This window comes from Salminus brasiliensis, chromosome 10 (genome assembly GCF_030463535.1).
Source record: "Salminus brasiliensis chromosome 10, fSalBra1.hap2, whole genome shotgun sequence".
In the NCBI taxonomy this organism is placed as follows: Eukaryota; Metazoa; Chordata; class Actinopteri; order Characiformes; family Bryconidae; genus Salminus; species Salminus brasiliensis.
The window spans coordinates 9,409,491-9,436,846 of record NC_132887.1 but is presented as its reverse complement, the minus strand read 5'-3'; the positions used below and the strand labels follow the sequence as shown (position 1 = coordinate 9,436,846).

At 39.1% G+C, this 27,356-nt stretch overlaps 3 protein-coding genes across 4 annotated transcripts in view; 2 read left to right on the top strand and 1 right to left on the bottom strand.

Moving 5' to 3' along the window:
- Positions 1 to 362: 362 nt before the first annotated feature.
- adi1 (acireductone dioxygenase 1) lies at positions 363 to 7,967 on the bottom strand. The gene is made up of 5 exons (XM_072689135.1): positions 7,944 to 7,967; positions 3,546 to 3,750; positions 2,029 to 2,148; positions 1,711 to 1,890; positions 363 to 850 (listed from the first exon to the last, which is right to left on the bottom strand). The coding sequence occupies exons 2-5, from the start codon at positions 3,669 to 3,671 to the stop codon at positions 734 to 736; spliced, it is 543 nt and encodes a 180-aa protein (XP_072545236.1). The 5' UTR covers positions 3,672 to 3,750; positions 7,944 to 7,967; the 3' UTR covers positions 363 to 733.
- psen1 (presenilin 1) lies at positions 7,011 to 21,991 on the top strand. 2 transcript variants are annotated; one of them, XM_072689134.1, is made up of 11 exons: positions 7,011 to 7,081; positions 7,791 to 7,885; positions 11,084 to 11,355; positions 12,662 to 12,803; positions 13,033 to 13,100; positions 13,208 to 13,428; positions 14,464 to 14,562; positions 14,649 to 14,735; positions 14,950 to 15,117; positions 17,720 to 17,838; positions 20,758 to 21,991. In XM_072689134.1, exons 2-11 carry the CDS (start codon positions 7,850 to 7,852, stop codon positions 20,911 to 20,913), a joined length of 1,368 nt encoding a protein of 455 aa, XP_072545235.1. In that variant the 5' UTR covers positions 7,011 to 7,081; positions 7,791 to 7,849; the 3' UTR covers positions 20,914 to 21,991. The 2 variants fall into 2 exon arrangements, with proteins under 2 accessions (XP_072545235.1, XP_072545234.1); XM_072689133.1 differs by having other exon boundaries at positions 14,929 to 15,117.
- A 1,663-nt stretch (positions 21,992 to 23,654) lies between these two features.
- Positions 23,655 to 27,356, top strand: part of paplna (papilin a, proteoglycan-like sulfated glycoprotein) — a 44,645-nt gene continuing 40,943 nt past the window's right edge. The window contains exon 1 of the mRNA XM_072689131.1: positions 23,655 to 23,742. The gene's annotated coding sequence lies outside the window, so the exon portion shown is untranslated. The remainder of the gene's footprint in view (positions 23,743 to 27,356) is intronic.

The following is a 27,356-nucleotide window of genomic DNA, read 5'->3' as shown; positions in this document are numbered from 1 at the left end:
CTCACTTCAACCATCAAGAGCAGACCAGACTAAGGTGTCTGAGGTTTAAATAAGACCGGCTCCTCCAGAATCCTCTCTAACCATGTTTTGATCATCTGCAGCTGATGTTCTGCAGCTGATTTCTACTTATAGGCATTTTAGTAGTGTTTAGTTTTACTACCTCCATCTCTCTATGTTGTTCCAATGAGGATCACATGTCCTTATGTTTACGTATGTTAAAGAAAGTTTTCATTGGTTCTAACTTTTTCACATGGCTGTTCTTTAACTTGTTGAACCTACATCCTGTGTACAGAGCGACAGAGCTTCACTTTGTTAACACATTAACAGATGAACTATGGGGGGCTTTAACCCACAACAGGATAGAGCAGCAAACCTGTGAACATTTATTTAAATCTGTTAAAACCTGATCATTAAAAGATCTAGACGCTGGAACGCTACAGAAGCAGGTGTGCAGAAGTTTCATTTACACCTCACCATGGCGGGGCTTCAGTTTCTTATGTCTGAGTCACTAAAGCTAGGCAGCACTGCGCCTGATTTTCATCACGATCATTATTACGGACACTGAAAGTCATCCCTGATTCCCCAATAAGCACTACTGAGATTCTTATTCATATGAAAGTCAAGTCACTGAGAATACTAATTATTAGTGTAGGATTGTTGAAGGAGATTCAGAAATGTCACGCTTCTAACAGCACAAAGATCTGAAGAACTAGTGTCTTCAGGCAGTCCCAGCTCAGCAGCACTTCAGTGACTGCACATACTTCTGGCGAATTTCAAAGTCATCAGCTGGGCGGTTGTAGGCCTTCCACACTGGCTCTCCAACAAACAGCCTCATGGCTTTAGTGTAGTTCTGAAACAGAGAGAAAGAAAAGGGTTGCAATTTTGTGCAACTTGAATGTCTTAGTATACACAGATATGCACAAATGTTTGTGGACACCCTTTCTAATAAAGGATTTACTTACTTTTATTTGAACCCATTGCTGACACAGATGTGCAAATGCATACACACACAGCTTGTCTACTCCCTGCAGAAAAGTATTACCAATACAATAGGACTCTCTGGAGCAGAACTGTGTTCTCAGGAATGATGGTGCTCCATCCAATAGTTTTGAGGTGGGGTGCTGATCATCCAGCATCCTGGCCTCACTAACTTATTTTTTAACCAAATTTAAGTAGAAAGCTATCTTTCCTGGACAGTAGAAACAGTTACTCCAGTAATAGCAGGAACATTAGATAAATGCATCGTCTCTTGAATTTGCCCAAAATTCATCAAGATGATTCACAAGACTTTTGGGATCATCTTCTGTGGACGGATAAGTCACACGTGGTCCCGTTTCATGTGGTGTAACACTAATCTTATCATAAGAACATCATGCCAACAGTGATACTGCCACTACAGCGGTAGCGTGATGGTCTGGGGCCGCTTTGAGAGGCTGTAGAGAGACCTTACATGGGCTCCAAAGCTGTCCAACTGTAGCCAAAATAAAATTCTGCAGAGAAGAGTGGGCCAATATTTCTCCACAGTGTGGTAAAAGACTCAGCGGCCAAGGGTGGCACAACCAGGCACTCTTGCATCACATGGGTGGTACATTTTTATATTCAGTAAATGGGGTGATCATTTAAAAGCGGCATCATGTTTTGGGATGATAACTGGGAAGAGGTGTCCTGCACAAAGCTGTGATTAGGTGGGAGTTCTGTGAGGGGTCTTACGGTCTCATCCAGGGTGAACCTGTGGTAAATTCCTGCTGGTAGTGTTATCAGGTCTCCCTTCGTCAACGCAATTCGTATCCAGCGGTCATTTTTGTCCCTAACGTCAAAGTACGCTCTTCCTTCCAAGATGTAGCGGATCTCGTCATCCAGGTGCAGATGTTCTTCATAGAACATTTTCAGCTGAAAGAGGGAAGACGTTTTCATTCTATTGTATAATAACAGGCACAGTAGCAGCTCATATTCAACAGGTTCCAATAGTTTGTGTTTTATGGCAAACAGAACAGCAAAATAGCACAGTTGCAGACAGCGTGGACCTACTTTATCCTCATAATTGGGCAGTTTGTCTGGATGGATAGTTATGATGTCCATGTAAGAGTAACCTCTTTCTTCACGGATCTTCTGTAACTCAGGGTCGCTTTCATAGATATCAGCATTTAGCTGACAGGAGACAGAAGGAAGAAACAAAAGGAGAAGTAATTATTTCTCAAGTGTTTACCAAATCGCTTCCCTTTTTTCTCTGTTAGGCCACAATTAGGTCATTTTCATGTCAGTGTGTGTATTTATAGTGTGTGTGTGTGTATATATATATATATATATATATATATATATACACACACACACACATAAAAAAACAGCTGTACCTGGAAGGTTTGAGCAGAAATTGTATCATAATAAATGTCATTGTGATACACAATATGATTTTCTATGCATATTGAGGATATTGTTCGTGCCTCAAAAACAATGATCAACGGCAGGTTTCATTACAAAGCAGTTGTTGAATAATCCTCAGTACTGGAGAGTCACTGAATAGTACTTTTCAAGAATCTGCTGCTTCTGATGTATTTAGTCTGTGATTACATGTACTGTAATACTGAAATATTGTGATTTAGTGTTTCTACCATAGCGCCCAGCCCTAATACACACACACACACACACACACACACACACACACACATTTAAGGACTAAATCTCTTATCACAAAAGTACTTCCCATTCATGGCATACATGGTGCCAACAATGAGAATTTCTTCACTTCTTTTGGCAGTACTTCTCTACAGGGACTAGACGTGTGTGTGTGTGTGTGTGTGTGTGTGCGCGCATTTGCGCATCTGTGTCAGCGACGGATGTAGGGTGGGTTGGTGTGGCGCAACAGAGAACACCCCTACCTGCCAGTGAGCTACCACACCACGTGGGAGACTGGGGTTCGATTCCCGGTCTGGGTGACTATGCTGCACTACACCAATAAGAGTCCTTGGGCAAGACTCCTAACACTACACTGACCCTCCTCTGTAATATGAGTCACCTTGTAAGTCACTCTGGATAAGAGCGTCTGCTAAATGCTGTAAATGTAGCTGAATGCATTCATTAGAAAGGGTGTCCACAAACATTTGACATACAGAGTATATCACTATAATAATCAGGCTTGTCATGCAAGGTATTGTATTTGACTATGATTTCTTTCTTTTTTTTAGAAAATTATTTAATACATCATTTACTCTCAAAATAAATGCATTTAATTTCATTATTATGGTTGAAATTAGAGCTGGGACTAAAGCTACTAAAAGCTACTATCGTGCTAAAAGCAATATCGCGGTATGCTGATATCACGGTACCGACGTAGGCGATATATCGCGCAGCGCTTAAGCAAAGGGCCAGCAGAGCTCTGCACAGCAGGTCAGGACGTCCCGCCGCCTGGGTTTGCCCCGGTCTGCAAGACTTCCCTCAACCTGCAGCTTCGAGATGGGCACACAGACACCAACCCTGCAGCCTGGAAAGCTCAGCAGCTGTGTAACCTGCCCGCTCCCCGCTGTGTTAGCTGTGTTACTGGAACAAACCTTCCAGTAGAAAACTCCGATTTTCTCTAAATGCTCCAAACTGACGGGCTCGTCCGGGTCCAGCCTGTGAGGACGTCTCTGGTCCTCACTGGAGTCGTCCATGTACCACGCTGCTACCTCAGACATGATGAAGAAACTGCGGAGCGCAGACAGGCTTTCGGACAGTCTCAGAAACAGCGTGGATTTGACGTTGTACGGAGGCGACCTGTCAAAATAAAACCAGCCACAAAATAATAAATAAATAAAATAGCAAACACAGTCAATTAAAAACACCAAGTACTGAGAAATATTCAATTACATTTAAATGTAATGCCATGGTATAATTAAATAAATAAAATAGCAAATAAAGTCAAAAAAGTATGTATTTATATATTTAATTATATTTAAATGTAATGCTATGGTATAATTAAATAAATAAAATTTCAAATACAGTCAATTAAAAACAATTTAAAAAGTACTAACATATTCAATTACATTTAAATGTAATGCTATAGTATAATTAAATAAATAAAATAGCAAATACAGTCAATTAAAAAAGTATTAACTTATATTCAATTATATTTAAATGTAATGCTATGTTATAATTAAATAAATACAATTTCAAATACAGTCAAATAAAAACAATTTAAAAAGTATTAACCTATATTCAATTATATTTAAATGTAATGCTATGTTATAATTAAATAAATACAATTTCAAATACAGTCAAATAAAAACAATTTAAAAAGTATTAACCTATATTCAATTACATTTAAATGTAATGCTATGGTATAATTAAATAAATACAATTTCAAATACAGTCAATTAAAAAAGTATTAACTTATATTCAATTATATTTAAATGTAATGCTATGGTATAATTAAATAAATAAAATAGCAAATACAGTCAATTAAAAACAATTTAAAAAGTATTAACTTATATTCAATTACATTTAAATGTAATGCTATGGTATAGTTAAATAAATACAATTTCAAATACAGTCAATTAAAAACAATTAAAAACTATTAACTTATATTCAATTACATTTAAATGTAATGCTATGGTATAATTAAATAAATACAATTTCAAATATAGTCAATTAAAAACAATTAAAAAGTATTAACTTATATTCAATTACATTTAAATGTAATGCTATGGTATAATTAAATAAATAAAATAGCAAATACAGTCAATTAAAAACAATTTAAAAAGTATTAACCTATATTCAATTACATTTAAATGTAATGCTATGGTATAATTAAATAAATAAAATAGCAAATACAGTCAATTAAAAACAATTTAAAAAGTATTAACTTATATTCAATTATATTTAAATGTAATGCTATGGTATAATTAAATAAATAAAATAGCAAATACAGTCAATTAAAAACAATTTAAAAAGTATTAACTTATATTCAATTACATTTAAATATAATGCTATGGTATAGTTAAATAAATACAATTTCAAATACAGTCAATTAAAAACAATTAAAAACTATTAACTTATATTCAATTACATTTAAATGTAATGCTATGGTATAATTAAATAAATACAATTTCAAATATAGTCAATTAAAAACAATTAAAAAGTATTAACCTATCTTCAATTACATTTAAATGTAATGCTATGTTATAATTAAATAAATACAATTTCAAATACAGTCAAATAAAAACAATTTAAAAGGTATTAACCTATCTTCAATTACATTTAAATGTAATGCTATGGTATAATTAAATAAATACAATTTCAAATACAGTCAATTAAAAAAGTATTAACTTATATTCAATTATATTTAAATTTAATGCTATGGTATAATTAAATAAATAAAATAGCAAATACAGTCAATTAAAAACAATTAAAAAGTATTAACTTATATTCAATTATATTTAAATGTAATGCTATGGTATAATTAAATAAATAAAATAGCAAATACAGTCAATTAAAAACAATTAAAAAGTATTAACTTATATTTAATTACATTTAAATGTAATGCTATGGTTTAATTAAATAAATAAAATAGCAAATATAGTCAATTAAAAACAATTAAAAAGTATTAACTTATATTTAATTACATTTAAATGTAATGCTATGGTATAATTAAATAAATAAAATGACAAATACAGTCAATTAAAAACAATTAAAAAGTATTAACCTATATTCAATTACATTTCAATGTAATGCTATGGTATAATTAAATAAATAAAATGACAAATACAGTCAATTAAAAACAATTAAAAAGTATTAACTTATATTCAATTACATTTAAATGTAATGCTATGGTATAATTAAATAAATAAAATAGCAAATACAGTCAATTAAAAACAATTAAAAAGTATTAACTTATATTCAATTATATTTAAATGTAATGCTATGGTATAATTAAATAAATAAAATGACAAATACAGTCAATTAAAAACAATTAAAAAGTATTAACCTATATTCAATTACATTTCAATGTAATGCTATGGTATAATTAAATAAATAAAATGACAAATACAGTCAATTAAAAACAATTAAAAAGTATTAACTTATATTCAATTATATTTAAATGTAATGCTATGGTATAATTAAATAAATAAAATAGCAAATACAGTCAATTAAAAACAATTAAAAAGTATTAACTTATATTCAATTATATTTAAATGTAATGCTATGGTATAATTAAATAAATAAAATTTCAAATTAGTAATAAATAAAGACAACAACAAACTAAAAGATTTTACATGTTTTTCCCCTCCAATTCTAATACGTCTATTAATTACAACATTAAACGAAAAATATTATGCTGAAAAATCAACATAGTAAACTAAATAATTAAAACCATAAAAACATAACAAACCAGATTTTTAATTAGTTTTTTTTCTTTAACTCCAATACTCCCATTAATAATAGCACAATATAATAATCATAACACTGTTAAAACATCATTTTAAGAGGACTTTGTAGTGAGTTTAAGATTTTAAATAAAATATATGTAATGGGGACTGAGGAGTGAACGGGACATTTCCAAACCTCATCCAAACTTCCTTATTTCAGTCAAATTGGGGTAAATTCAGTTTTCCTTTATATGAGCCATTTAAAGTGTATTTTAATGTTTTAAATGTGTTATTTAATTTTATTTAATACTTTATTACATAGAAAGATTAGATTTTCTACATGATACACTATTAAATATGCTGCACTTTTTAGTTGAACAAAGTAAATGTATTACTTGTACTTATATTTAGATGACTTTATTATTTCAGTAAAGAGGGGGGTCCAGTTTTCTATGATAGGGACCCTTTAAGGGTATCGTTTAACACTGACCACTGTGCAAAATTCATCAAAATGGGGTGTTTAAGCACCCAAACATGGGAAACTGAGTCAGAATTTCTGGACTGTGTAGAAACATGTGTATTCATTAGTAAAATAAGCTCAGTTGGATAGCCTGTGGTCTGGGCAGCCGCTGGTAGACGGACTTGATGGGGGACTTTAGTTTTGCGCTCCGGGGCTCAGCCTGCACTGGAGCCCTGACCGCCCCACCGTGTCTGTGTTCACAGCGGTTGTGTTTTGGCAGGTTAGTGGGATTTAATATCCGCCCTTAACTGCTGAGTTGATGTGCAGCTGCTTTAACGGCGCCGGGGATTATTAGCTAGCTCGTTAACGTGCTGTTTGAATGGAGGTGTTTCGGGAAGGGGCTACAGTTCAGCTCAGGGCACAGCTGGCTAACAGGCTAACAGGCTACAGTGCTCCATTGACACCCACGGTTCCTTCCCACGGTCCTTTCACAACATTATACTGTCGTTTTACACCTTATTCACCACTCGATCACTAGCTGGCTAATTTCTACACTATTTACTGTCATAATTTATTTAGAAATATGCACCGAAGACTTTATTTGAGGTCTGTTGTCACATAATAAGCAGCCGGTTAGCTAGTTAGCTAGCACTAGCTAACACTAGGTAGCTGTAGGTGGCTGTAGGTGGCTGTAGTTAGCCAGCCAGCTAGTTAGCTATTAGCTACCGTCGCTAGGGTAGGGTGGCTCGTTAAAGGGGTTTTCAGCAGCTTTCTGAGTCTGTAAAGGGTTTGATGGGTTCTGTAATCGGTCCTGTACTGTATTATAAGCTGGGTTTGTTAGCTAGCTAGCTAACCAGCTACCCTAAGACCTGTGTCCTATGTAAAGGTTATAGCTGCTGTGTGCAGGCTAGCTGAAGACCCTGCAGCTGAAGACCCTGCAGCTGATTCCCAGGTTTGCACCCCAGTGTTTACGTTTGTGTGTCTTCCAGTCTTCCAGGTCCGGCGAGTTCTGGCTTTTCTATGAGGTTCGAGTCATTTCAGAGGATCCATGGCTAACAATGCGGAAGAGCTGGTCAATAATGTGGTAAGGATCTTCTGATGGGTGTTTTATTGCTGTTTCCCAGAACAGCTCAGTCACACACCTTTGGGTTCTGCTTGGTCTTGTCTTCGCCTGTTCTCTCAATTTTAGGTTGACCCAGCAAACACACAGCAGTGTCCCAAGGTTGTCCCCTTTTCAAAACGTTGTCCCAACCTCCTGCAGTGTTATCAGAGAACACCGTCGCACCTTTCTGAGGAATTACAGTTTAATATTGCGGCAAAACAAAGACTATTTTTGTGGGCACTAAATCAACACGTTTGCACAATGTTGACTCAACATGGACGTGGAACGTGGATCTTCTGTTTGCGATCTTATTACTTTACTTTTCTATCCTCCCTGTCTTTAGATCTGCTCTTGGCATAGTAGAGGCACATACTTTGGGTTCAACCTACTCTTAAATGACTCCACGCCCGACCTTTGGGTCATTAAACACATCGTATTGTCAGTGATGCTGTATTGTTGTCAAAAGGTGGCACTGTTTATGTTCTACGAACTAAATTATGGGAGAATTACCACACCCCAAACTCTTCCTCCAGGCCCTCAGGTCCCTTAAATATCTCAGGTCAACTCTGTGTTGAACCCACCTCCACTCCATCTCCTGCCCTTTCTTCCATCATTCAGCACACCAAACATCGCCCAAAATCTTGTCTTAAGCCCACCCTCCCGTTCCGTCTTAAGGGTGTGGTCTGTACTAGAACACTTTTTTTTTAAATATGGTTTTGGGTAACACTTTAGTTAGAGTGGTTGTTTTTAGATGATTAAGTAGCTGAGTATCAGTGACACATCAACCGCATATCCATGCAGTAAGATAAAATAAGATAATCCTTTATTAGTCCCACAGTGGGGAAATTCTCAGTGAAATACTCCCCCAGTAGCAGCAGTGAAGCATCTGGATGATGCATTTCTGACATTTCTGATATTCAGTAGATTTATTGTTAATATATTACATCAAGTTGATGTAATATCTTACTTCTATTGAGCAAAACCTAACCCCCAACCCTAATCCTTACCTGAACCTCAACCCAAAATCTAATCCTAGCCCTCCTCTTGACCCTAACCTTAACCTCAACCCAAAATCTAATCCTAACCCTCCTCCTGGCTCTAACCTTAACCTCAACCCAAAATCAAATCCTATCCCTCGTCCTGACCCCTTAACCTAACCCCAAACCAAAGCCTAACCTTAACCTCAACCCAAAATATAAGCCTAGCCCTCGTCCTGGCCCCTTAACCTAACCCCAAACCAAAGCCTAACCTTAACCGCAACCCAACTTCAAATCCTAACCCTCGTCCTGGCCCCTTAACCTAACCCCAAACCAAAGCCTAACCTTAACCTCAACCCAAAATATAATCCTAGCCCTCATCCTGGCCCCTTAACCTAACCCCAAACCAAAGCCTAACCTTAACCTCAACCCAAAATATAATCCTAGCCCTCATCCTGGCCCTAACCCTGACCTTAGCCTCCACTCAAAGGTTTGAAGCACTGACAATATCCACAATATGCTACTAAAAGCATACTGTGTATCACAGTAATATTTATCACAATAACAAAATATTCTCCTATTGTGCACCTCATTCATTTACATAATAGTTATGTTAAAAGGTTACTCGTATTTCAGAGGACAGCCAGTGTAGGGTTGGGAGCCTTGGTGTAGCGCAGCATAGTCACCCAGACTGGGAATCGCACCCCAGTCTCCTGCATGGTGTGACGCCTTACCAACCATTTATTAATCCCAAGCACAACTTACATGGGGTTCTCGAGTCTCTCTCTCTCTTTCTCTCTCTCTCTCTCTCTCTCTCTCTCTCTCTCTCTCTCTCTCTCTCTCTCTCACTCTCTCACATGAGCACCTTACTTTTTCGTGTTGTCACTAATGTTGTCAGATATAGGTTGTCACAACTTTCTGAGGATTTACCGTTCAACATTGTCACAGTGTAACCGTGTGTTTGCTGGGGATCTTCTGTTTGGTATTTTACATTATAGCTACAACACTGTCAGAAAGTGGTGCTGTTTACGTTGGCTCAAAGAGGTCGTCACTACGTAACTGTGACATAACTGTGTTTGCTGTGGACTACATGTTTTCATGCAGACTACAGTCGTATCTAAGAGTGCTATGGTACACCCCACCCTTTTATGACCAGAGCCAAATTACAGACAGGTGTGGCAGTGAAGATAAAGGTATGAAACAGCTGCAGTAGCAGGTATCTGTTTCTTTCTATAGCCAGAGGTACTCCTGCCCAGACTTGATGGCACATACTGGGCGTGACGCTTTTCTGAGCTGCACTGATTTTTATTTATTTATTTATTTTTTACAGCCTTGTGCAGATTGTAATTTGGGAAATATTTTTGATGTTTTTGGTTTTAAAGGATGAGGAAATAGCTGTGCTTTGTGACAACCGTTGTTATCAAAAAGATCTGGAAAGAATGTTAATAGGATTAGGCCAAGAAGCCAGATATGATACTTACAGTCACAGTATACTTTTAGTGACCTAGCTGTCATACCCTAGACTCCTAAAAATAGAGATACTTTAAAGAGTTCTTTGAGAGATTTCATAGAAAAACATTGTTTGTGTTTGGGAAAGGACCTTTACGTCGAGTGAAGTTTCTTGACACTCACCCACCTCTATTAGAAACTTGTTTATTTTATGGAACCAAAAGTAGTTCTTCTATGGCATCACCTAAGAAACCTTATAATTAAGAGTGATGTGTGCCTGGAAGTTTGTGAATACTTGCTTGTCCAGCGTGTTTCTGGAATCAAGGGTATTAATTGGGAATGTGTCAGCATCTACATTACATCTGTCCACTCCACCACTTCAGGGCCAGGACAGAAAAAAGCCTCTAGTCTTCTGGGAAGGCTTTACAATAGCTTATAGGAACATTACTGGGAGAAATTGATTGAGCACCGCTGAGGTCTAGAGTTAATGTTGGATGATTTCATTTTGGTGTCACAAAAGCCATCTCCAACTCAACCTGAAGGTACAGTCAGTCCAGAGAATGCAGTTAGTTCCATTGCTCCACAGTCCAGTGATGATGTTTGGGATTGGTCATGGTGACCTTGTGCAGATACCCCAGAACATCCTGATCTGTTGGTAATGATTTTATATGGAGATTAGGTGCAGTTGAATGCCTGTGTCTGCACCTTAAAGTAACCTCATCATCATCTCCTCCTCCTCTCCCACTCTCTGCAGTCCAACGATGGATCAGAGGCCAACCGGCACACTGACACAGGAAACCCCACCAATGCTGCTCAGGGAGGGGCCGAGCTCAACGGCCAGCCTCCCTCTGCACGGCCTCCGCAGGTGGTCATCGACAGCGAGGAAGAGGAGGACGAGGAGCTGACTCTGAAGTATGGAGCCAAACACGTCATCATGCTTTTCGTCCCGGTCACCCTGTGTATGGTTGTGGTCGTGGCAACCATCAAGTCGGTCAGCTTCTACACGCAAAAAGATGGACAGCAGCTGTGAGTATGAAAAACAGCATGAAGCACATCTGCAGTTAGGGCTAAAAGCATGGTAGCTTTGCTGGCCGTCTGAGGAATACTCTGTGATGCTTTTGCTACTATTTATAGATAAGCCCTATTCGGACGGAATTAAATTTGCATGGGGTCCTGGGGTAATTGTTTTTCTTTTCTGTCCGTATCGGCTGGTATTTTTCTCTTGCCTTTTTTGAAAATTACAGGAGGAATTACCAGCTGTTTTTCACAGAATTCAGTGTTGATCTAATAAAAAAAAAAAACGGCATAGATGAGTTCAAGGTTCCAACAGAACATACAAACCTTTCATAGTGATACTGACAGATTTTGGGTTCTCATAGAGTGTGTTTACACTTGTCAGCTTTGGTTCAATTAAAAACGAACTCTTGTGCGATTGCACTGTTGGTGCAGTTCGTTAGAGTAAGCGCGAACTCTGGGGTGCTTCAAACGAGCTGTCCGAGAATGCCTGTGCAGGGGGGTCTCAGCCGGTTTCTAAATGAACTCCGGTGCAGTTAGAAAACTATCAAGTAGATAGAAACTAGATAGAAAACTATCAAGTATGTGATTGTGTTCTCCTCAATATCGCTGTGGTCATGCGATAACCTTCTATCTCCATTTTCCCATTTTTCACTTTTTAACAAGATGTAAATGTGGCAGTTGTTCTCTGCAGTCACATCAACGTTTCATAATAAATGGACCAATAGAAATGATTCAGAATGACTTGGAATAACATCTTTCAACATTGACTTTTTTTCCCTTTTTCTTGTAATGCTGCCGCGTTTGTGACAGTGATATTTAAAATCCCCCCCCTTACTTTTGTCTTTCCCACCCAACAAATGTAAAATAATGGAGACGCCACAAATGTAAAAGCGTTCTGTGATTATTTTTCCATTTCTTTAGTTGTCAATTTCTTTTATTGACTTTTGACAGTTTTTGAGACATTTGTGGTTTTGAGGTTCTTCCTCTAGGAGGAGCTAAAGTATCAAACAGATACTAGAATGACATTCAGTTCAGCCAGTGATTTGTTAATCTGACACAATATTTGTTTAATTTTTTAAATAAATGTCTAAATTAGATAATAAAATGTATCTATTAAAGAGTAGATATAAAGGTTTTAAATAAGTAGTAGAAAAAGTGGTATGGATATCTAGGTTACAAAAATCAGTGTTGCCTTTATTCCTTTAATGTCATCAGCATTTAGTTTATTACTGTCTATATAAGAGCATAGACCGAGCAATATTACAGGCAGTTGCAAAATGGGAGCTAATGGAGTGACCTTTGATTGCTTGTTTAGGATCTACACTCCTTTCCGTGAGGACACGGATACGGTAGGCCAGCGTGCTCTCAACTCCATCCTCAACGCAACCATCATGATCAGTGTGATAGTGGTGATGACGCTGGTACTGGTTCTGCTCTACAAGTACCGTTGCTATAAGGTAAAAACATCTGATGGCCAAGATGAAGAACTGATTACGGTGATATGCTCATATATGCAGTATTTCTCTGCAGGGACTAGACAAGCTGTGTATGTGCATTTGCACATATGTGTCAGCAAGTAGTTAAATGCATTCATTAGAAGAATGTATTAAAGTTAAGCATTTTTGCACTGTGACTTTTCTACAGTTTTATTATTCGCATATTCACTTTATATTGTTGCTGTCACAGGTGATCCATGCCTGGCTGTTCTTCTCCTCCCTGCTCCTGCTCTTCTTTTTCTCCTTCATTTATCTCGGGTGAGTTTGTTTTTTGCCTGCATCGATACATAAATTACTGACTAAATAGGAATATTCGCTCCTCTCGAGTAGCTCTGACAATCTGTGATGACACTGCTGTTCTGCAGGGAGGTGTTCAAAACGTACAACGTGGCCATGGACTACTTCACGCTGGCTGTAATCATCTGGAATTTTGGGGTGGTGGGAATGATCTGCATCCATTGGAAGGGCCCGCTGCGCCTGCAGCAAGCCTACCTCATCATGATCAGTGCCCTCATGGCCCTGGTATTCATCAAGTACCTGCCAGAGTGGACTGCCTGGCTCATCCTGGCTGTCATCTCTGTCTATGGTTAGTAAGACTTCATTTATATTGACAGCTTGAGGTCTTATGCCTTATCCCATGTTTTTCTTTTAAAACACCTTGCAAATAATCTTGTAAGGATTTTTAGAAGAAGATAGAAAAACCAGGTAGGGGTGAAACTGCATAAGTCATTTTTAAATTTACACCGAGGTTTGGACCTCACGGTTCAGTGCTGTTTCGGTACCATAAAGAAGAAAGAAAAAAAAAAAAAAAACAGCAACAAAACCCCCCAAATCCCCCTAACCTAGGTTTTGTCTTATTTATTCTACATAGTGTCGTATAGCGCCCCCCTGAGGTACTTGGTATAGCCTGTAGTGTGTTTAGCATGTTGGATATGTGGAGGGTTAGAGCAGTATGTCAGTTGTAGATATACTATTTCCACATACACACACCCTACAACTGCCAAACAACGCTGACACACCATCCCCATCTACTCCACCATATTTATAGAGTTTAGAGTTATTAATAATAAATTGGAAAAAGACCAGAATAACAGGGAGGGGGTGAGGTGGGGTAGACAGCAAAAAAAGTGGATCTTGCGTTTGTGAAATTGTCTATTTTTCCTACAACTGCACCACACTGTGATGTCCCTGCTGTTGCACCCCAAGAACCTTCATAGGAAATGTGTGTGTATCCCACAAGCATCCCAATAAGATAAGATGGAGTATGGTTTGAGGAAGCTTCTGAAAAAGAACCAAACAGGAAAGAGGTTTTTCAAGAACAGCCTCTTGAACTAAACATAAGAAGTCACATGTCTGTGATAGAGCCAGGTTTCCTCTGAGGTGCTCCCTGACATTCCCATTGTCAAAATACAATGTTATCTCTGATCCCTGGGGAAAGACTGTTATTTCAAGATTATATTGAGTGCCACAAGAATAGAATTATAAGTGCAGTTAGGGAGATGCACTTAAAAGTGAGTACAGGTCTGGCTGCCTCTGTGTGTAAACATGAAGACCTGTGTGAGCATTTCTATGCAGCGACTGTCCTTTTCTCTAACAGTTATTTTCTCTTTCTCTCTGACAGACCTACTGGCTGTGCTGTGCCCTAAAGGACCTCTTCGTATTTTAGTTGAAACAGCTCAAGAGAGGAATGAGCCCATGTTTCCAGGCCTTATCTACTCTTGTAAGTTATTAAATGGAAATTTTACTCCAACAGAGTGACTTCAAAAGTTCAGTTTCAGTGAAAGATGCCCCTTTTGCTTTATCCAGCGACCATGGTGTGGCTGGTTGGAATGGCAGACAACGTGGAGACCAGGAATAACTCTTCTTCACCTCCCCCTCAACAAGAGAGCCATGGTGAGTCTTACAGTTGGCTGCTTCACAGGCTCTGAGAGCAACTTGCATCTTGAGTTTCCAGCTATGATCCTATGCATGTGTGCGTGTCAGTTGGTGTGACGAGAACTGCACAGATCTCTTGTTAAATAAAGTGGCATGCGCTGTTGTTGATTTGATATTTTTTCCCTCTTCTAAATCTGGACCTCACTTTAAGGTCTCTTGCTGTATCCTGTAGTTGCAACGGCACCGACAGCCCAGCCAGAGGATGATGGGGGTTTCACAACTGAATGGGTGGGTCAGCAGGAGCATCGTCTGGGCCCAATGCAGTCCACTGATGAGAGCAGGCGTGAGATCCAGCAGATGGCCTCTGCACGTCCACCAGCTGCAGATGATGATGAAGAGAGTAAGTGTCTGCTTGGCGCAGGCTTTAGGTATTACCCAGTCTGTCTACTTTTATTGTTCTACTCCAGCCCAGAGCACACCTGAGTGAGGTAATCAGGGGCTGCAAAACTCTTGATTACCTGGTTCAGCATGTTGGGACTGTACTGAGGTAGGACTGACTGACTGACTGGCAGAGCTTTCCTTAGGGCTGGCTTAAGAACCTGTCATCTAACATATCAATAGGACTGTAGTCGTGACTGGTTTTCAACCCTACAAAGGCTGGGTACTTTCCCAACGTGCTATGAGAGACCACCAGCACACGTCCTGCTCTGTATTCATGTCGTCTACTGAAACTGAAAACTGATTTGAGGGCAGGAATGAAAAGTCTGTGGGAAGAAACAGATCTCCTTATTAAATGGTAATCTGTGTTTTAGCATAACAGTAAATCAGAGCCTGAGGTTCCCATACAACTTACATGTACAGTCATGTGAGAAGATCAGGAAAACCTTTGTTTTAAAACACAAAATTGCTTTTTTGTATTTTAAGATGTGAACATTTGATGTTGTTTTGAACAATATTTATAGATTGAGGTATTCTTACTTAGTACAAATAAGTCAAGAAATGTCTGCATAATTAATAGAAATGCAGTTTGCTTATCATAGAAACATATAGACAAAGACCAGGACTTCTGCACACCTCCCAGGAAAGTAAAACTTGTAAATGCTGTACTTTGACCTTGACCTTAGGCAAGAACTACATATAGGTCCTGTGATGTTTAAGGATTGTTGTAGACTTCTTTACTCATCTTGTGGTCTTCTAGCACGTTAGGACCAAGAGGACGGCCTGGCCTGGCCATGTTGGCAGTTGTAAATAATTTGGAGGACAGTGGAACAACTGATTTCTAAGTGTTCTGAGATCTTTTTAATCCCTTCCCAGACTCATATCTAGGGCTATGTGATATGTAATTTTAGCTTTGACATCGAAATGTGTGAATGTGCAATAGCCACATTGCAGGACTTCAGTTAATTCAGTTATATACAGGTATATACAGGTAATTCAGTTATATACATCATGCTTGTTTGATACTAAAGGAAAATTTGCACAGTTCTGAGTCTGGATCACTGACATCTGGTGAAACTTCCTGTATAGTCACTTTTTTTAATATTGCAGTATATAGCGCAAAACAACAAAATATTGCAATGTGTTTTTCCAATATCGTGCACAATATCGTACTCCTTTCCCCCTACAGCTTTCTTTCTGAAGGCCTCTGAGAGCTCTTTGGATCTGGCCATGGTGATCCCATTCAGTTCAACGGTCAAGAGCAAACCAAACTAAATGTCTGAGGTGTAAATAAGACAGGCTCTTTAGGTTCTTTAGGTTTAAAGACATTTCTTCAGTTTTGTGTGTTTAGTTATAAGACCTCCATCTCCCAAAGCTGTTAAAATGATTTTTTCCACGTGACTTGATGCCACAAGCCATCAATTGAAACAAAGGTTTTTCCAAAATAATCAAGAAACACTGAGGCTACGTGCTGCCAAAGCTGTGTTGCAATGATTGTTGCAGCGCTACATGCCAACATCTTTTTACATGCCACCTCTTACTTTGCTATTAAACTGCACCAATGCACTGGAATTAGCTGAGCGAGGGGAATTGGCTCAAATGGTAGAGCACTGATGAATGATGAATGATGCCCACATTCTCCAGTGTGGACTTTACAGTGGCAATGCCTTTGGGGACATGAGGGAAAGGTACTTTTAGGAGAAATGGCTGCTCAGTGGTTAGAGCACTGGGCTATTGATGACAGGGATGTGGGTTCAATATTTGGGCTCAGCAAACTGCCACTATTGGGCACTTGACCAAAGCCCTGCACCCTCTCTGCTCCCCGTGCACTGCAGCAATGGCTGCCCACCACTCTGGACCCATGTGCTCATGGTCACTGTGTGTGTTTGTTCAGTAGTGTGTATGTGTGTGTGTTCACTGCACAGATGGGTTAAAGGCAGAGGTATTCATCACAAATGGTGAACATGGTTGTCTGGTCTTGCCTGATGTCCCCCAAAGTCAGTAAACATTGAATGTTAGCAAATGACTGTTCTCGTAAACATTTCAGCAGACTGAACCAACAATTAAAATGCTGCTATAAATACTGATGTGAATTAAGGCTGTTTTAATGCTAAATGACAAGAAACACCCAAAAGCCATTTGTTTCACTAACTAGCAACAGACATTTCACAGTGGGTTTGAGTGCTAAAGCCTCAACATTCACATTAAATTAGTAGTTAAGCCTTGTTGTGTCTAGATGATCTAGAGGTGTGGTTTTAAAAAAAAAAATGGTTAATCTACTCAACACCCCATGGAGCAGAAGCTGAATATGTCTGCTGACTTCCTTGAGGTTTTCCTTTTAGTGTTTTATATGACCGTGCATGTGTTTGCATGCTGTAGATCAAAGGACCTTGTAAAAGAGAAGGTTAGGGCATCATCTTTAGATTAAAGAATTCTACAAAAGAGCTCAATCCCCACCCAGTTCTACCACACCAAATACTAGGATGGAGAATGAGGTTTGCTCAGTAATTAAAGCCTAATGTTGGAGATGGAGTACAGTCAGAATATGCTGTGTGTTCTTGCAGGGGGTGTGAAGCTGGGCCTTGGAGACTTCATCTTCTACAGTATGCTGGTGGGAAAAGCCTCAGCCACAGCCAGCGGTGACTGGAACACAACACTAGCCTGCTTTGTGGCTATTCTTATTGTGAGTAACCGGTCAACATCCCTAGAGGACTTAACCATTATTTGCAGACTGTTTTTAATATGAGTAATGAACCACAACTGCTCACACAAACACATGCACACTATTATCTTTTTGAATTAGTATTATAACAACTCTGTTTTATGGTTATATGTGAAAAATTGCTTTTTTAACACATTAACAGTCCCAGAACCTACCAGTGAGGCCACCCTTTTATTGCACACTTCTATACCTTCACAGTAAATTAGCTAGTTTGCAGTTATGAAATAATATGGACTTGGTTATGTTGGTTTTCTAATAAAGTTGGGATTTTACTGCCTTTTTTAAAAAGCTCTAGTCAGTTCAAAAGCAAACTTGCTAATTTAATGTTTGCTTTAAATCTATTAACTTTAGAAATACAATTACTTATTCATAAACAATAAAGAAATTTATATTTTAATATTTTTCTTTTTTCTGAAATCATTTATTTATTTGTGATTTTTGACCTGCAATCCCAAATTTACATGGTAGAAAATGGAGTTTTACTATGAATTGACAATGGGATTGTTTCTTATGTTAGCTAGTGCATTAGCATTTGCCTCAGTCACAGCTATGGAAACGCATACCAAGTAATATAGGCAACGTTCACACAGCAGGTAAAGTTGCCTAAATCTGATTTTCTGTTTTTCTGGTGCAAATCGGAACTGAAAATGTATGTGTTACATATGACAAAAATGATTTGGGCCATTTAAACCTGCTGTGTAAACATAGCCTTAGTCTGAAAAAGCCATACCCAAACATATGAAAAATGCAGACCCAAACATGAAGCAGCAGAATGTTCGCTTACAGTATGTAACTTAAGCTTAAACATTGATTGGTTGGAATTTGCAGAAGACAAAACACAAGAGTGATGCCAATGATTATGTAGGAATCAGTGGACGACAATAGGTCTATAGGCCAGGGTAGCCTCACCTTTCTCATTAAAATCAGTGCAGCACAATCCTCTATAATGTTGACTATGCAAATCTGAACGCCTCAGTAAGAATCACATCACATCAAACACAAAATAGAGAACATTAGAGACAAATATTCACACCACGGTTTAATTCACTGTTGTGGAAGCTGGACCTTGGTTCTGCAGGACATGCACACCCAGCTAGACAAGGCGTGACCATTCAGCAAAAACCCAGTGGTTTCTCAGCTGTAAACAATAATGATGACCATTCATAGCAGTTTATGCACGTCATAATGACCACTCTGATCCTGCCTCGCTGCGCTGTTATCAGTGGTGTTATTTGCTTTTCCCCTTCAGTGTTTTTGTTTGTGTTTGGTTTTTGTAATACCCACCTACCCCTAATTACATTACATTACAAATTACATCATTTGTGCATTAACTGCTTATTGATGTGATCTCCAGAATAATCATTTTCCTCATCAGATTTCTTATGTTAGCACCAAACATCAAAGCAGAAGGTATTCCAGTTATAAAGAGTGCCTGTTAACCCACAGAGAATATCTAACAATATGTCAGATTTACTTACATGGGCAAATTACAAATCATTGATCCAGAACCTAATCTGGGTGTGATTTGTAGGTGCCGGGTCAAAGGTCATTTCTGAGGTGGACACTCTGAGTAACCACTGTGCATAAGGTGGTGCTGACTATACCTTTTTTATTTAACACTCAGTTTGATCAATAATTTTATTTGTGTGATTGATGCACAGCCAACAAGGACATGCTCTTAATTTTGCAAAAGAGGGCCTGTAATCACGGGTTGATTACTATTCTTATTTATTTATTTATTTATTTACCCTCTAAAGTCTTTCTTTTTTTTTCTTGATGGCTAGATTGGCTAGATAGTTTTAGTTCAGGTTACAGGTTAGTTCATGTGCTCAAAAAGATCCTCATCACATAAACACACAAAGTGTGTCAGTTCAGCAGTGTTGTCAGGGCCAGGCACAATGTCATCCTGTAGGCACAATGCCTGTCACCATTTCCCCATGTTATTATGTGTTAACCCTAAATGCACTGTGGTAACTCTGGGTCAATGTTTAGCCTTTACTCACAGTGTATTCTAAGCTAAAATGTCACATTTTTGTCTTAAAATGTATTTATATATTTTTATTATTACAAACTCGGCTTTGGAGAAAAACTACTTTCTTACTAGTTTTACATCACTTCCTGTGTACTTCTTTATTTTCAGTTTTAAGTATTTAAAAATTTTATTTTTATTGATTTTTTTTTATTTTTTTTGAGGCGGGGCTTAGTGAGAAGCAGGGAGGGTAAAACCGAGCCAGTCAGTTTTCTGCTTAGTACGCCACCCAGTAATGTGTTGGCATTCGGAAAGTCGCCACCCACCACTACATAATGGAGGGGGAAACATCCATGCTGTTTCACCCTCAGTGGAGGCAATTTAGTTATGGATGCAGCAGAACTGTGATTTCAACTTCTTGGCGGTGCTCTAACCAGGCTTGCAACTGCAGAAGTGTAATTTATCGGCATGAAATAGTTATTGTTGGAGAAATCTATTGATAAGGCAAGGGTAAGGTATTCTCTATTCTCTAAGCCCCGCCTTCATACATGTGGTTGGGAAATAGTTAGGCAATGCAAGATGGAGTGTGTTACCACCAGTTACGTCATGGCTGAGTGCTGTAGATTATGTCTCAGTGGAGACCTTTCTTTTTGTAAACTTGTACATATGTCAAGTATAAGCCAGTACACCACTCTACACCAATAAGAGTCCTTGGGCAAGACTCTACACTCTACATTCTCCTACCTGTGTATCCTGACTCAAATGTAAGCCACTCTGAATAAGAGCGTCCGCCAGATGCCATAAATGCAGCGTACCCCCATATATTCTCCATATTTACATTACTGGTTATTGATGCCGATGACATTGATGGCCCTTACATTCTCTCATGTGTCTCTTTCTTTCTTTTTTAGGGTTTGTGTCTAACCCTCCTGCTCTTGGCCATCTTTAAGAAGGCCCTTCCAGCTCTCCCCATTTCCATTACCTTTGGTCTAGTCTTCTACTTCGCCACAGATAATCTTGTGCGCCCATTTATGGACCAGTTAGCAATGCACCAGTTCTACATATAGCAGAAGACGGCGTTCTTCAACCCACACTCTGCACTCTGGCTACTACCACTGAGGTTCTGACCTTCAGGAGGAAAAGGCGGAGGGGGAAACGTTGGCACTCCTCTGGTTTCTCTGAGCTGGATGCGTGACTGGACTTTTTTTTTCTGTTTGGAGTGGAGGCCTCCAGCTATTCATTCCTTACCTCCAAGTCTGATTTTCTTTTGTTTTGTTTGTTTGGTTGTTGTTTTGTTTTGTTTTGTTTTTTTTATTCATCAAATGATCGTAATTGGAGTTCTGCTCCAATTGTTATGTAGTAATTGTTTGGGGTGAAAGCAGTGAAAGGTGGAGGAATCAAACAACTTAACACCAGGATTCATTACCTTTAATCTTTAAGTCCTTTAACTCAAGTCAGCCAACTGTTTTATTATAACTGGACGAGAAACTGCATTACCTATGACTCTCCTGCACTGAGTGGATCCAAGTCTGATCTTGTGCTTTAAAGCTTCATACAGATACGAGACGTTCCAAAAATTCCCAATTAAGTTTATAATGCATTTAATCAGTGACCTATGACTTGTAAGTGGCTTTGATTAACAAGGGGGTATATGTGTATTTGGAGAGGGGTTTTTTTCTCTCTGTAGAGTGCCTATGAATATGGTTTTGGAGTGTTATGTTAAAAAAAAAAAAGACAGACCAACCAACCATGTTTGTGTGGTAAGACTCTGCTATCTGCCTCATTGCTGCAGTTTGCATTAAAATGAAAAGGACTGATTGTGGACGCTACTGTTTTGCTCTCGAAGAACGTCTGGGCTCATCATTTTTGGAATGTCGTACAAAAACTTCTCCAGATTTCAACAAGATTTCACCAAAGTTAGTGGGAGAGAACGTTTCATGCTGTGACTTTTTTTCTGTTTATTAGCTGTGTACTCTGTAATTGTCTATTCCTTTTGTAGCTAATGCCTCTCAAGGTTTGTTCATTTCAACATGTCTTTTCTTTTTTTTTTTCTACGAAAAAGCGAAAGTGTCTCGGTTGTTTTTGTAATTGGTTTGTAACCAACTCGGAAGATTCTTGAATAAAGGGGAAGCTCATTTGAGCAGACTTCTCGCTCTTGTGGTTTAAATTGGCATTGTACAGTATTTACAATAGTGGTTATACTTGTGTGAGCAGATGTTTTTCTGTACCCTGTACCTATTTCATGGGCTTTCCAGGACTTAAAAATCCCAAAGAATGCTGATGTTGAGTTTAGGTATGTATGTGACGCAAACAAAAAGGCCCGGCTGTTGTTTAACAAACATTTTTACCACCCTGTTATTCAGTCTCAGAATGAAACATGCTGTAAATAATAACACTGTATTGGCTGGTGTACAACACTACTACTGGCTCACAGAATTGCATATTATAGCATAGTTTTACACTTTAAATATTCCTCCATAAGAGCTAGCATTAGCTAGTGATAGTTTCTTTATTATTATTATTATTATTATTATTATTATTTATAGCCTACTGCAGATCCTGTTGCAACCCGATTTGGACGGCGCATCTGCAAACCATCATGCATGTGTAAATATAAGTAACATTTTACTACGCTGCCCGATTCAGACTCTGCGTTATGTGATGCGGGGACTTCTATGCTTACGACTATACTAAAATAGTTCAAATGCTTTGATGTTGAAGCCAGTGTGCTTGGTATGTATCCATTGTGATGTGTTATTGTTTGTGTAAGTTCTGCATGCTTGTTAATTTCCTTCAGGTTGGCGCAATATTAATGAACAAGGCCACAAAAAGTAAGAAAAAATACACTTAAAATAGTGCAACAAAAATGACCAAAATATGTGTCCAAATATTTCCAGCTGTGAATTACTAGGTCAAATCAAACAGAGATCCTGAAATATGGTCAATTAAATGGACAATCCAGCTCCTAGAACTGTAATGTTCAATAATCACACATCCATAGAAATGCATGGACTGTGGAAACGCACAGTTGAAATCGGGCAGCGTTGTAAAACGTAACTTACATGTACGCATGTGTGAAGGTTGTGCATGTGCTGTCCACATGACAAGTGACAGATCCCTGTTTGCTCCTTGGACTCTGGCACAGGAAAAGCCGTGACCAGGACTAGCCTGGGTAGAGTCTGAAGCTTCGCCATTGCATTTTACGGTTTCCTCAGCTTTGGGTAGTGGGCTGGGTTAATGTGAATTTTGCTGGCGTAAATATTATGAGTCAACACTGTTGCATAAGAGTTTTAGAGTTTTGCAATCGGCCCTGTTTTGGTTATTTAGCATTTTCTTTTGAAGTCTGATCAACAGTGTTTGGGGTTGTAGTATGTCCATGCACTGAACTCCCATTAATCAACCATGCCAAAAAAAATGCCAGTCTCTATAATCATGTTCATTACCTTGAACAGCAAACCTGTTCCTGGATCAGCTCATGCCTTTGAGTAGGTAAATACAGCCTGAGGCCTCATCCCATACAGCATATTCAGCTGTACATTACCAAGGAGACCATTGTCGTTGCTCTGTTGTCTGATGTGGGTGGGTCACTTCTGACTGTCTGTCGGTCTAAATGTGAAGTGCCTGGTAAATAATAGAAGCATCATGGGAATTTCATGGATACCGGTGCTCTGGCATTTTGTGAGCTTCCCCTCTGTTGGGAGTGAAACTGGCGCGTTGCCCAGAGTTGCGGAGACATTAGCGGTCACCATGGGGACTGCCTGGCCAAGCAGGCAGGGACTAGGCCGGTCCGTTGTGATTGTGCCGTGGTGGTGTGCTTCCTGCTGGGCCTCTGCTTGGAGGGCTTGTATTCTGCTTCAGTGCTTCACCTGCGAGCTCCAGTTAACTGGCAGTCACAGGTACATGGCATCTAAATTTCTCAACTTTGTAACCATGGATGTGAATTACTTCTAAAAACTAGTGACTTTTAGTACTTTTGGGATTTGCTGTATGCCTTCACAGACTGGGTCTTGGCTTAAACTGAGCCAGATGTCTGGCACCACATTAGTGGATCACTCTTTTAAAAGTAGTCGAGGTCACTTAGAACTGCGACCGCTCAAAGAACCACTTGGATGCTTCAGTGGTTCCTTGCCGGTTATTGTTCAGACAGGATGGCATATACGACAGTGGTGGAAATGGCTAAACCTGATGCTAACCAGTTATATAATTCACTTTTAATAAGAATTATAATGACATTTTATTTGGGAAATGAGCAGATACATATTCATAACACATATGCAGGCTACAGGCGACACTACACAATGACTTAGCAGCGTTGTGCCTCTGAGGAGTCCTTGGGCTCGACTTCTGGACAACACCAGAGTTTTTGCCACAGACATGAATGACCAGAGTTATCTGTTGCATGCACACAGAAACTGAGCACCTCCCAACTTGAGAAAAGCAGCAAAAAACTCTGACAGGATATGATGGAATATTTACACACATGCTGATTTACACTGAATTAATATAAGATAAGGATATTTTTAAGCTCATTTTACAGAAGGTCAAATGTGCCACCTCCTCATGTAAAAAGAACTCCGTCCAAATACCCCTAAGAGCCCTTTTTGCTTATTGTACTCTTATAATTTACCCATCTGACCCAGTGTGATATGTCTAGCGTTTCTGAAAATATGTATACTATATAAATATGTATACTATATATATATATATATATATATATATATATATATATATATATTTATTTACTTTTTATTACTTTTATTTACTTTTTTAAAATTTTAATAAGAAGTATTAACATTAAGTATTTGTACTTTGTTACTATACTTATTGTTTTGGAATGTTTGTATTTTTAGTACTAAGTATTATTAAAATTGAATGTACTTTTACTTAAGTACACTTTTGTTTAGACTGACAAATAGTGACAAATAGGTGATACCAGTTCTTGTAAGACACACTATTTGGACAAAAGTATTGGGATACCTGCTCACTCATAGTTTCCAAAATCAAAACTATTAAAAAAGAGTTTATCCTGCTTTTGTTGGAGTAACTGCCTCTACTGTCCAGGGAAGAAGGCAAAAGTATTGGATGGAGCACCATTAAATTATTCCAGAGAACACAGTCCCACTGCTCTACAGCTACTCCTAACGCTGGGGGCTTTATACCTCTCTATCCCTCGCATGGCATTAGGCATGGTGCCAATAGGTTTATGTTTATCTGCTCCAGAGAGTCTTATTCTATTGCCATTATACCCTCGCTACAGGGACTAGACAAGCTGTGACAGCAACAGGTGCAACTTAAAGTAGCTAAATGCATTTATTAGAAGGGGTGTCCACAAACATTTGGACAAGTTCACTCCATGCGGTTATGGATTGAAAGTTGGATATTTAAATAAAAGCAGTGCATTCAAATGTTCAGGAATTGATTGACATGACAGAAAGAAACATTTTCAGCCTGGAAGATACGTATAAGTATATTGAAGTTCTAGTAAATACTCCTTGAAGTACTTTTTTAGGTCTGGTTTTCTTTGGAAATGTAATTGAGTAAAAATATTCAATATCAGGAATATAAGTAAAATACAGATCTTCAAAAGACTAAACACTGAAGCACATAAATGGCAAATTTGACATATACCTGCAAATTTGGCACCTGAACATGTTATATTACCCTGTTCTTAGGGTCGCTAAATAGGGGGTGAGGTGTTAGGAAGAGTTTGTAAATGACTGTAACTCTATAAATAAATGCAAAATATATTACTCAAGTGTTTTGGCAGAAATGTTAGAGTTGTGGCGCCCTGGTTGCGCCCCTGTCTGCTCTTCTAGGATTACATAACTGTGGACATGTCAGTTTAGTGATACCTTATGCACATTTAAAGTGGATAAAGACAACATAGATATATATTACCCACCTAATCCTCACTGTTGTAATACCCTTTACATTAAGCATACCTGCAGCGGGTTATGTTCAATAATACCCCGTGTTTGTCCATTTATATGTGCACAAATTATATATCCCACCAAGACCACTATCAACTACATCCTAGTGTCCTTGGCGTAGAACATGATTCAGATTCTGGGTGTGCACTCTGCTCGATTCGGCTTGTGTTGAGGGGTTAACACAGGAGGTGATAAAACTGGCTAGTAGGCCTGTCTGGATCCACTGTCCCTAGACCACTGTCAGCCAGCCACAGACTACACGGGGCACAGCCAAGGATAGCCCTTCTAAGGGGATTACAGAAAGTGAAAGAGGCGATGGGGGCGGGGGAGGGGAGCGGGTGTCCCATCCCATGTGAGACGGGCAGGCAATCAAGGATTAGTCCTTAAGCGCTCACTCAGGACACGTACCGTTATCCAGACTGCAGGCAGAAGACGGGTTCACTCTCATTAGCAACACCTCTGCTGCTCGCATCTCCTCCGTCAGCACCTGAAGCTCTTAGCTCTAGACCAGCAACCATGTCCAAGGACAAGCTGGAAGGCCTGGTGAAGCGCATGGAAGTGACCCTGTCCGAGATGGAGCAGCTGAAGGTCAACTGTGGCCGGCAGAGCGAGGAGCTGAGCCAGCTGGTGGTGGAGCTCAGGCGGGAGAACCAGGAGCTGACCGAGAAGTACAACCAGCTGGCTGTAGACATGAAGGAGGCCAAGGAGATCATTGAGCAGCTGCAGGACACCAAGTACGCCTTCGACGCAAAGGAGAGGCAAGCCCAGAAGCTTAGCCGGCAGCTCTGAAAGGACAAACGCTGGGAGGAAGGTTTAATGGCTGTGTGCGGCAATTTGGTGTGGTTGATTGAGGACTTGGAGGGTGGAGGGTGGTGGGATAAAAAAGAGGTCTTCATACATAGATATCTGTGTGGGTGGCATATGGATGTGGCTGCCTCATGATGTATATATTATATACTGTCTGAGTATACGTACGTCTATATGATGTCTATATTTGGCAGACCTTGGTTACGGTTACAATGTAAAGTTAAGGTAATTCTAATGTTGATGTAAATGCTGTACTTTAGCTTTCCATTTAAAGCCCTGGTTAGATGTAATGAGTAAGTCAGCAAGCTGGAGCTTTCTTCTAGACACATGTGGAAGTCTTGTATAATGGCTGTAAAGGGGCCTGGTGAAGGGGTCTGAGTGTGAGGCCTCTGCAAATCAGCCTCTCAAAGAGTAGACTGGTACTAGTATTGTGACAAGGACCAAATACCTTATGCTGAGTGGCCTTCCGCCATTTGCCCTCTGCATATTTTTGATTGGACACAGCATTAAGGGTGATTCACACCTGCTGAACGCTCGTGAGAGGTTCACACACGTCTGTGAACGTAACCAACAGAGGATTATCTAATCGGGCTTAAAGTGGCTACCACCTTACGTCACTCAGAGACAGTTTTACATGTGAGTTTAATTTGGCTTCACCACAAGACAAGCCGTCGAAAGCTTCCCATGGATGTCAGCCAGACACGTTTCAGATCCATTAAGACACGCCGATAAACAAGATAACCACCAACAACCAGGAGCCTACCAAGAACCAT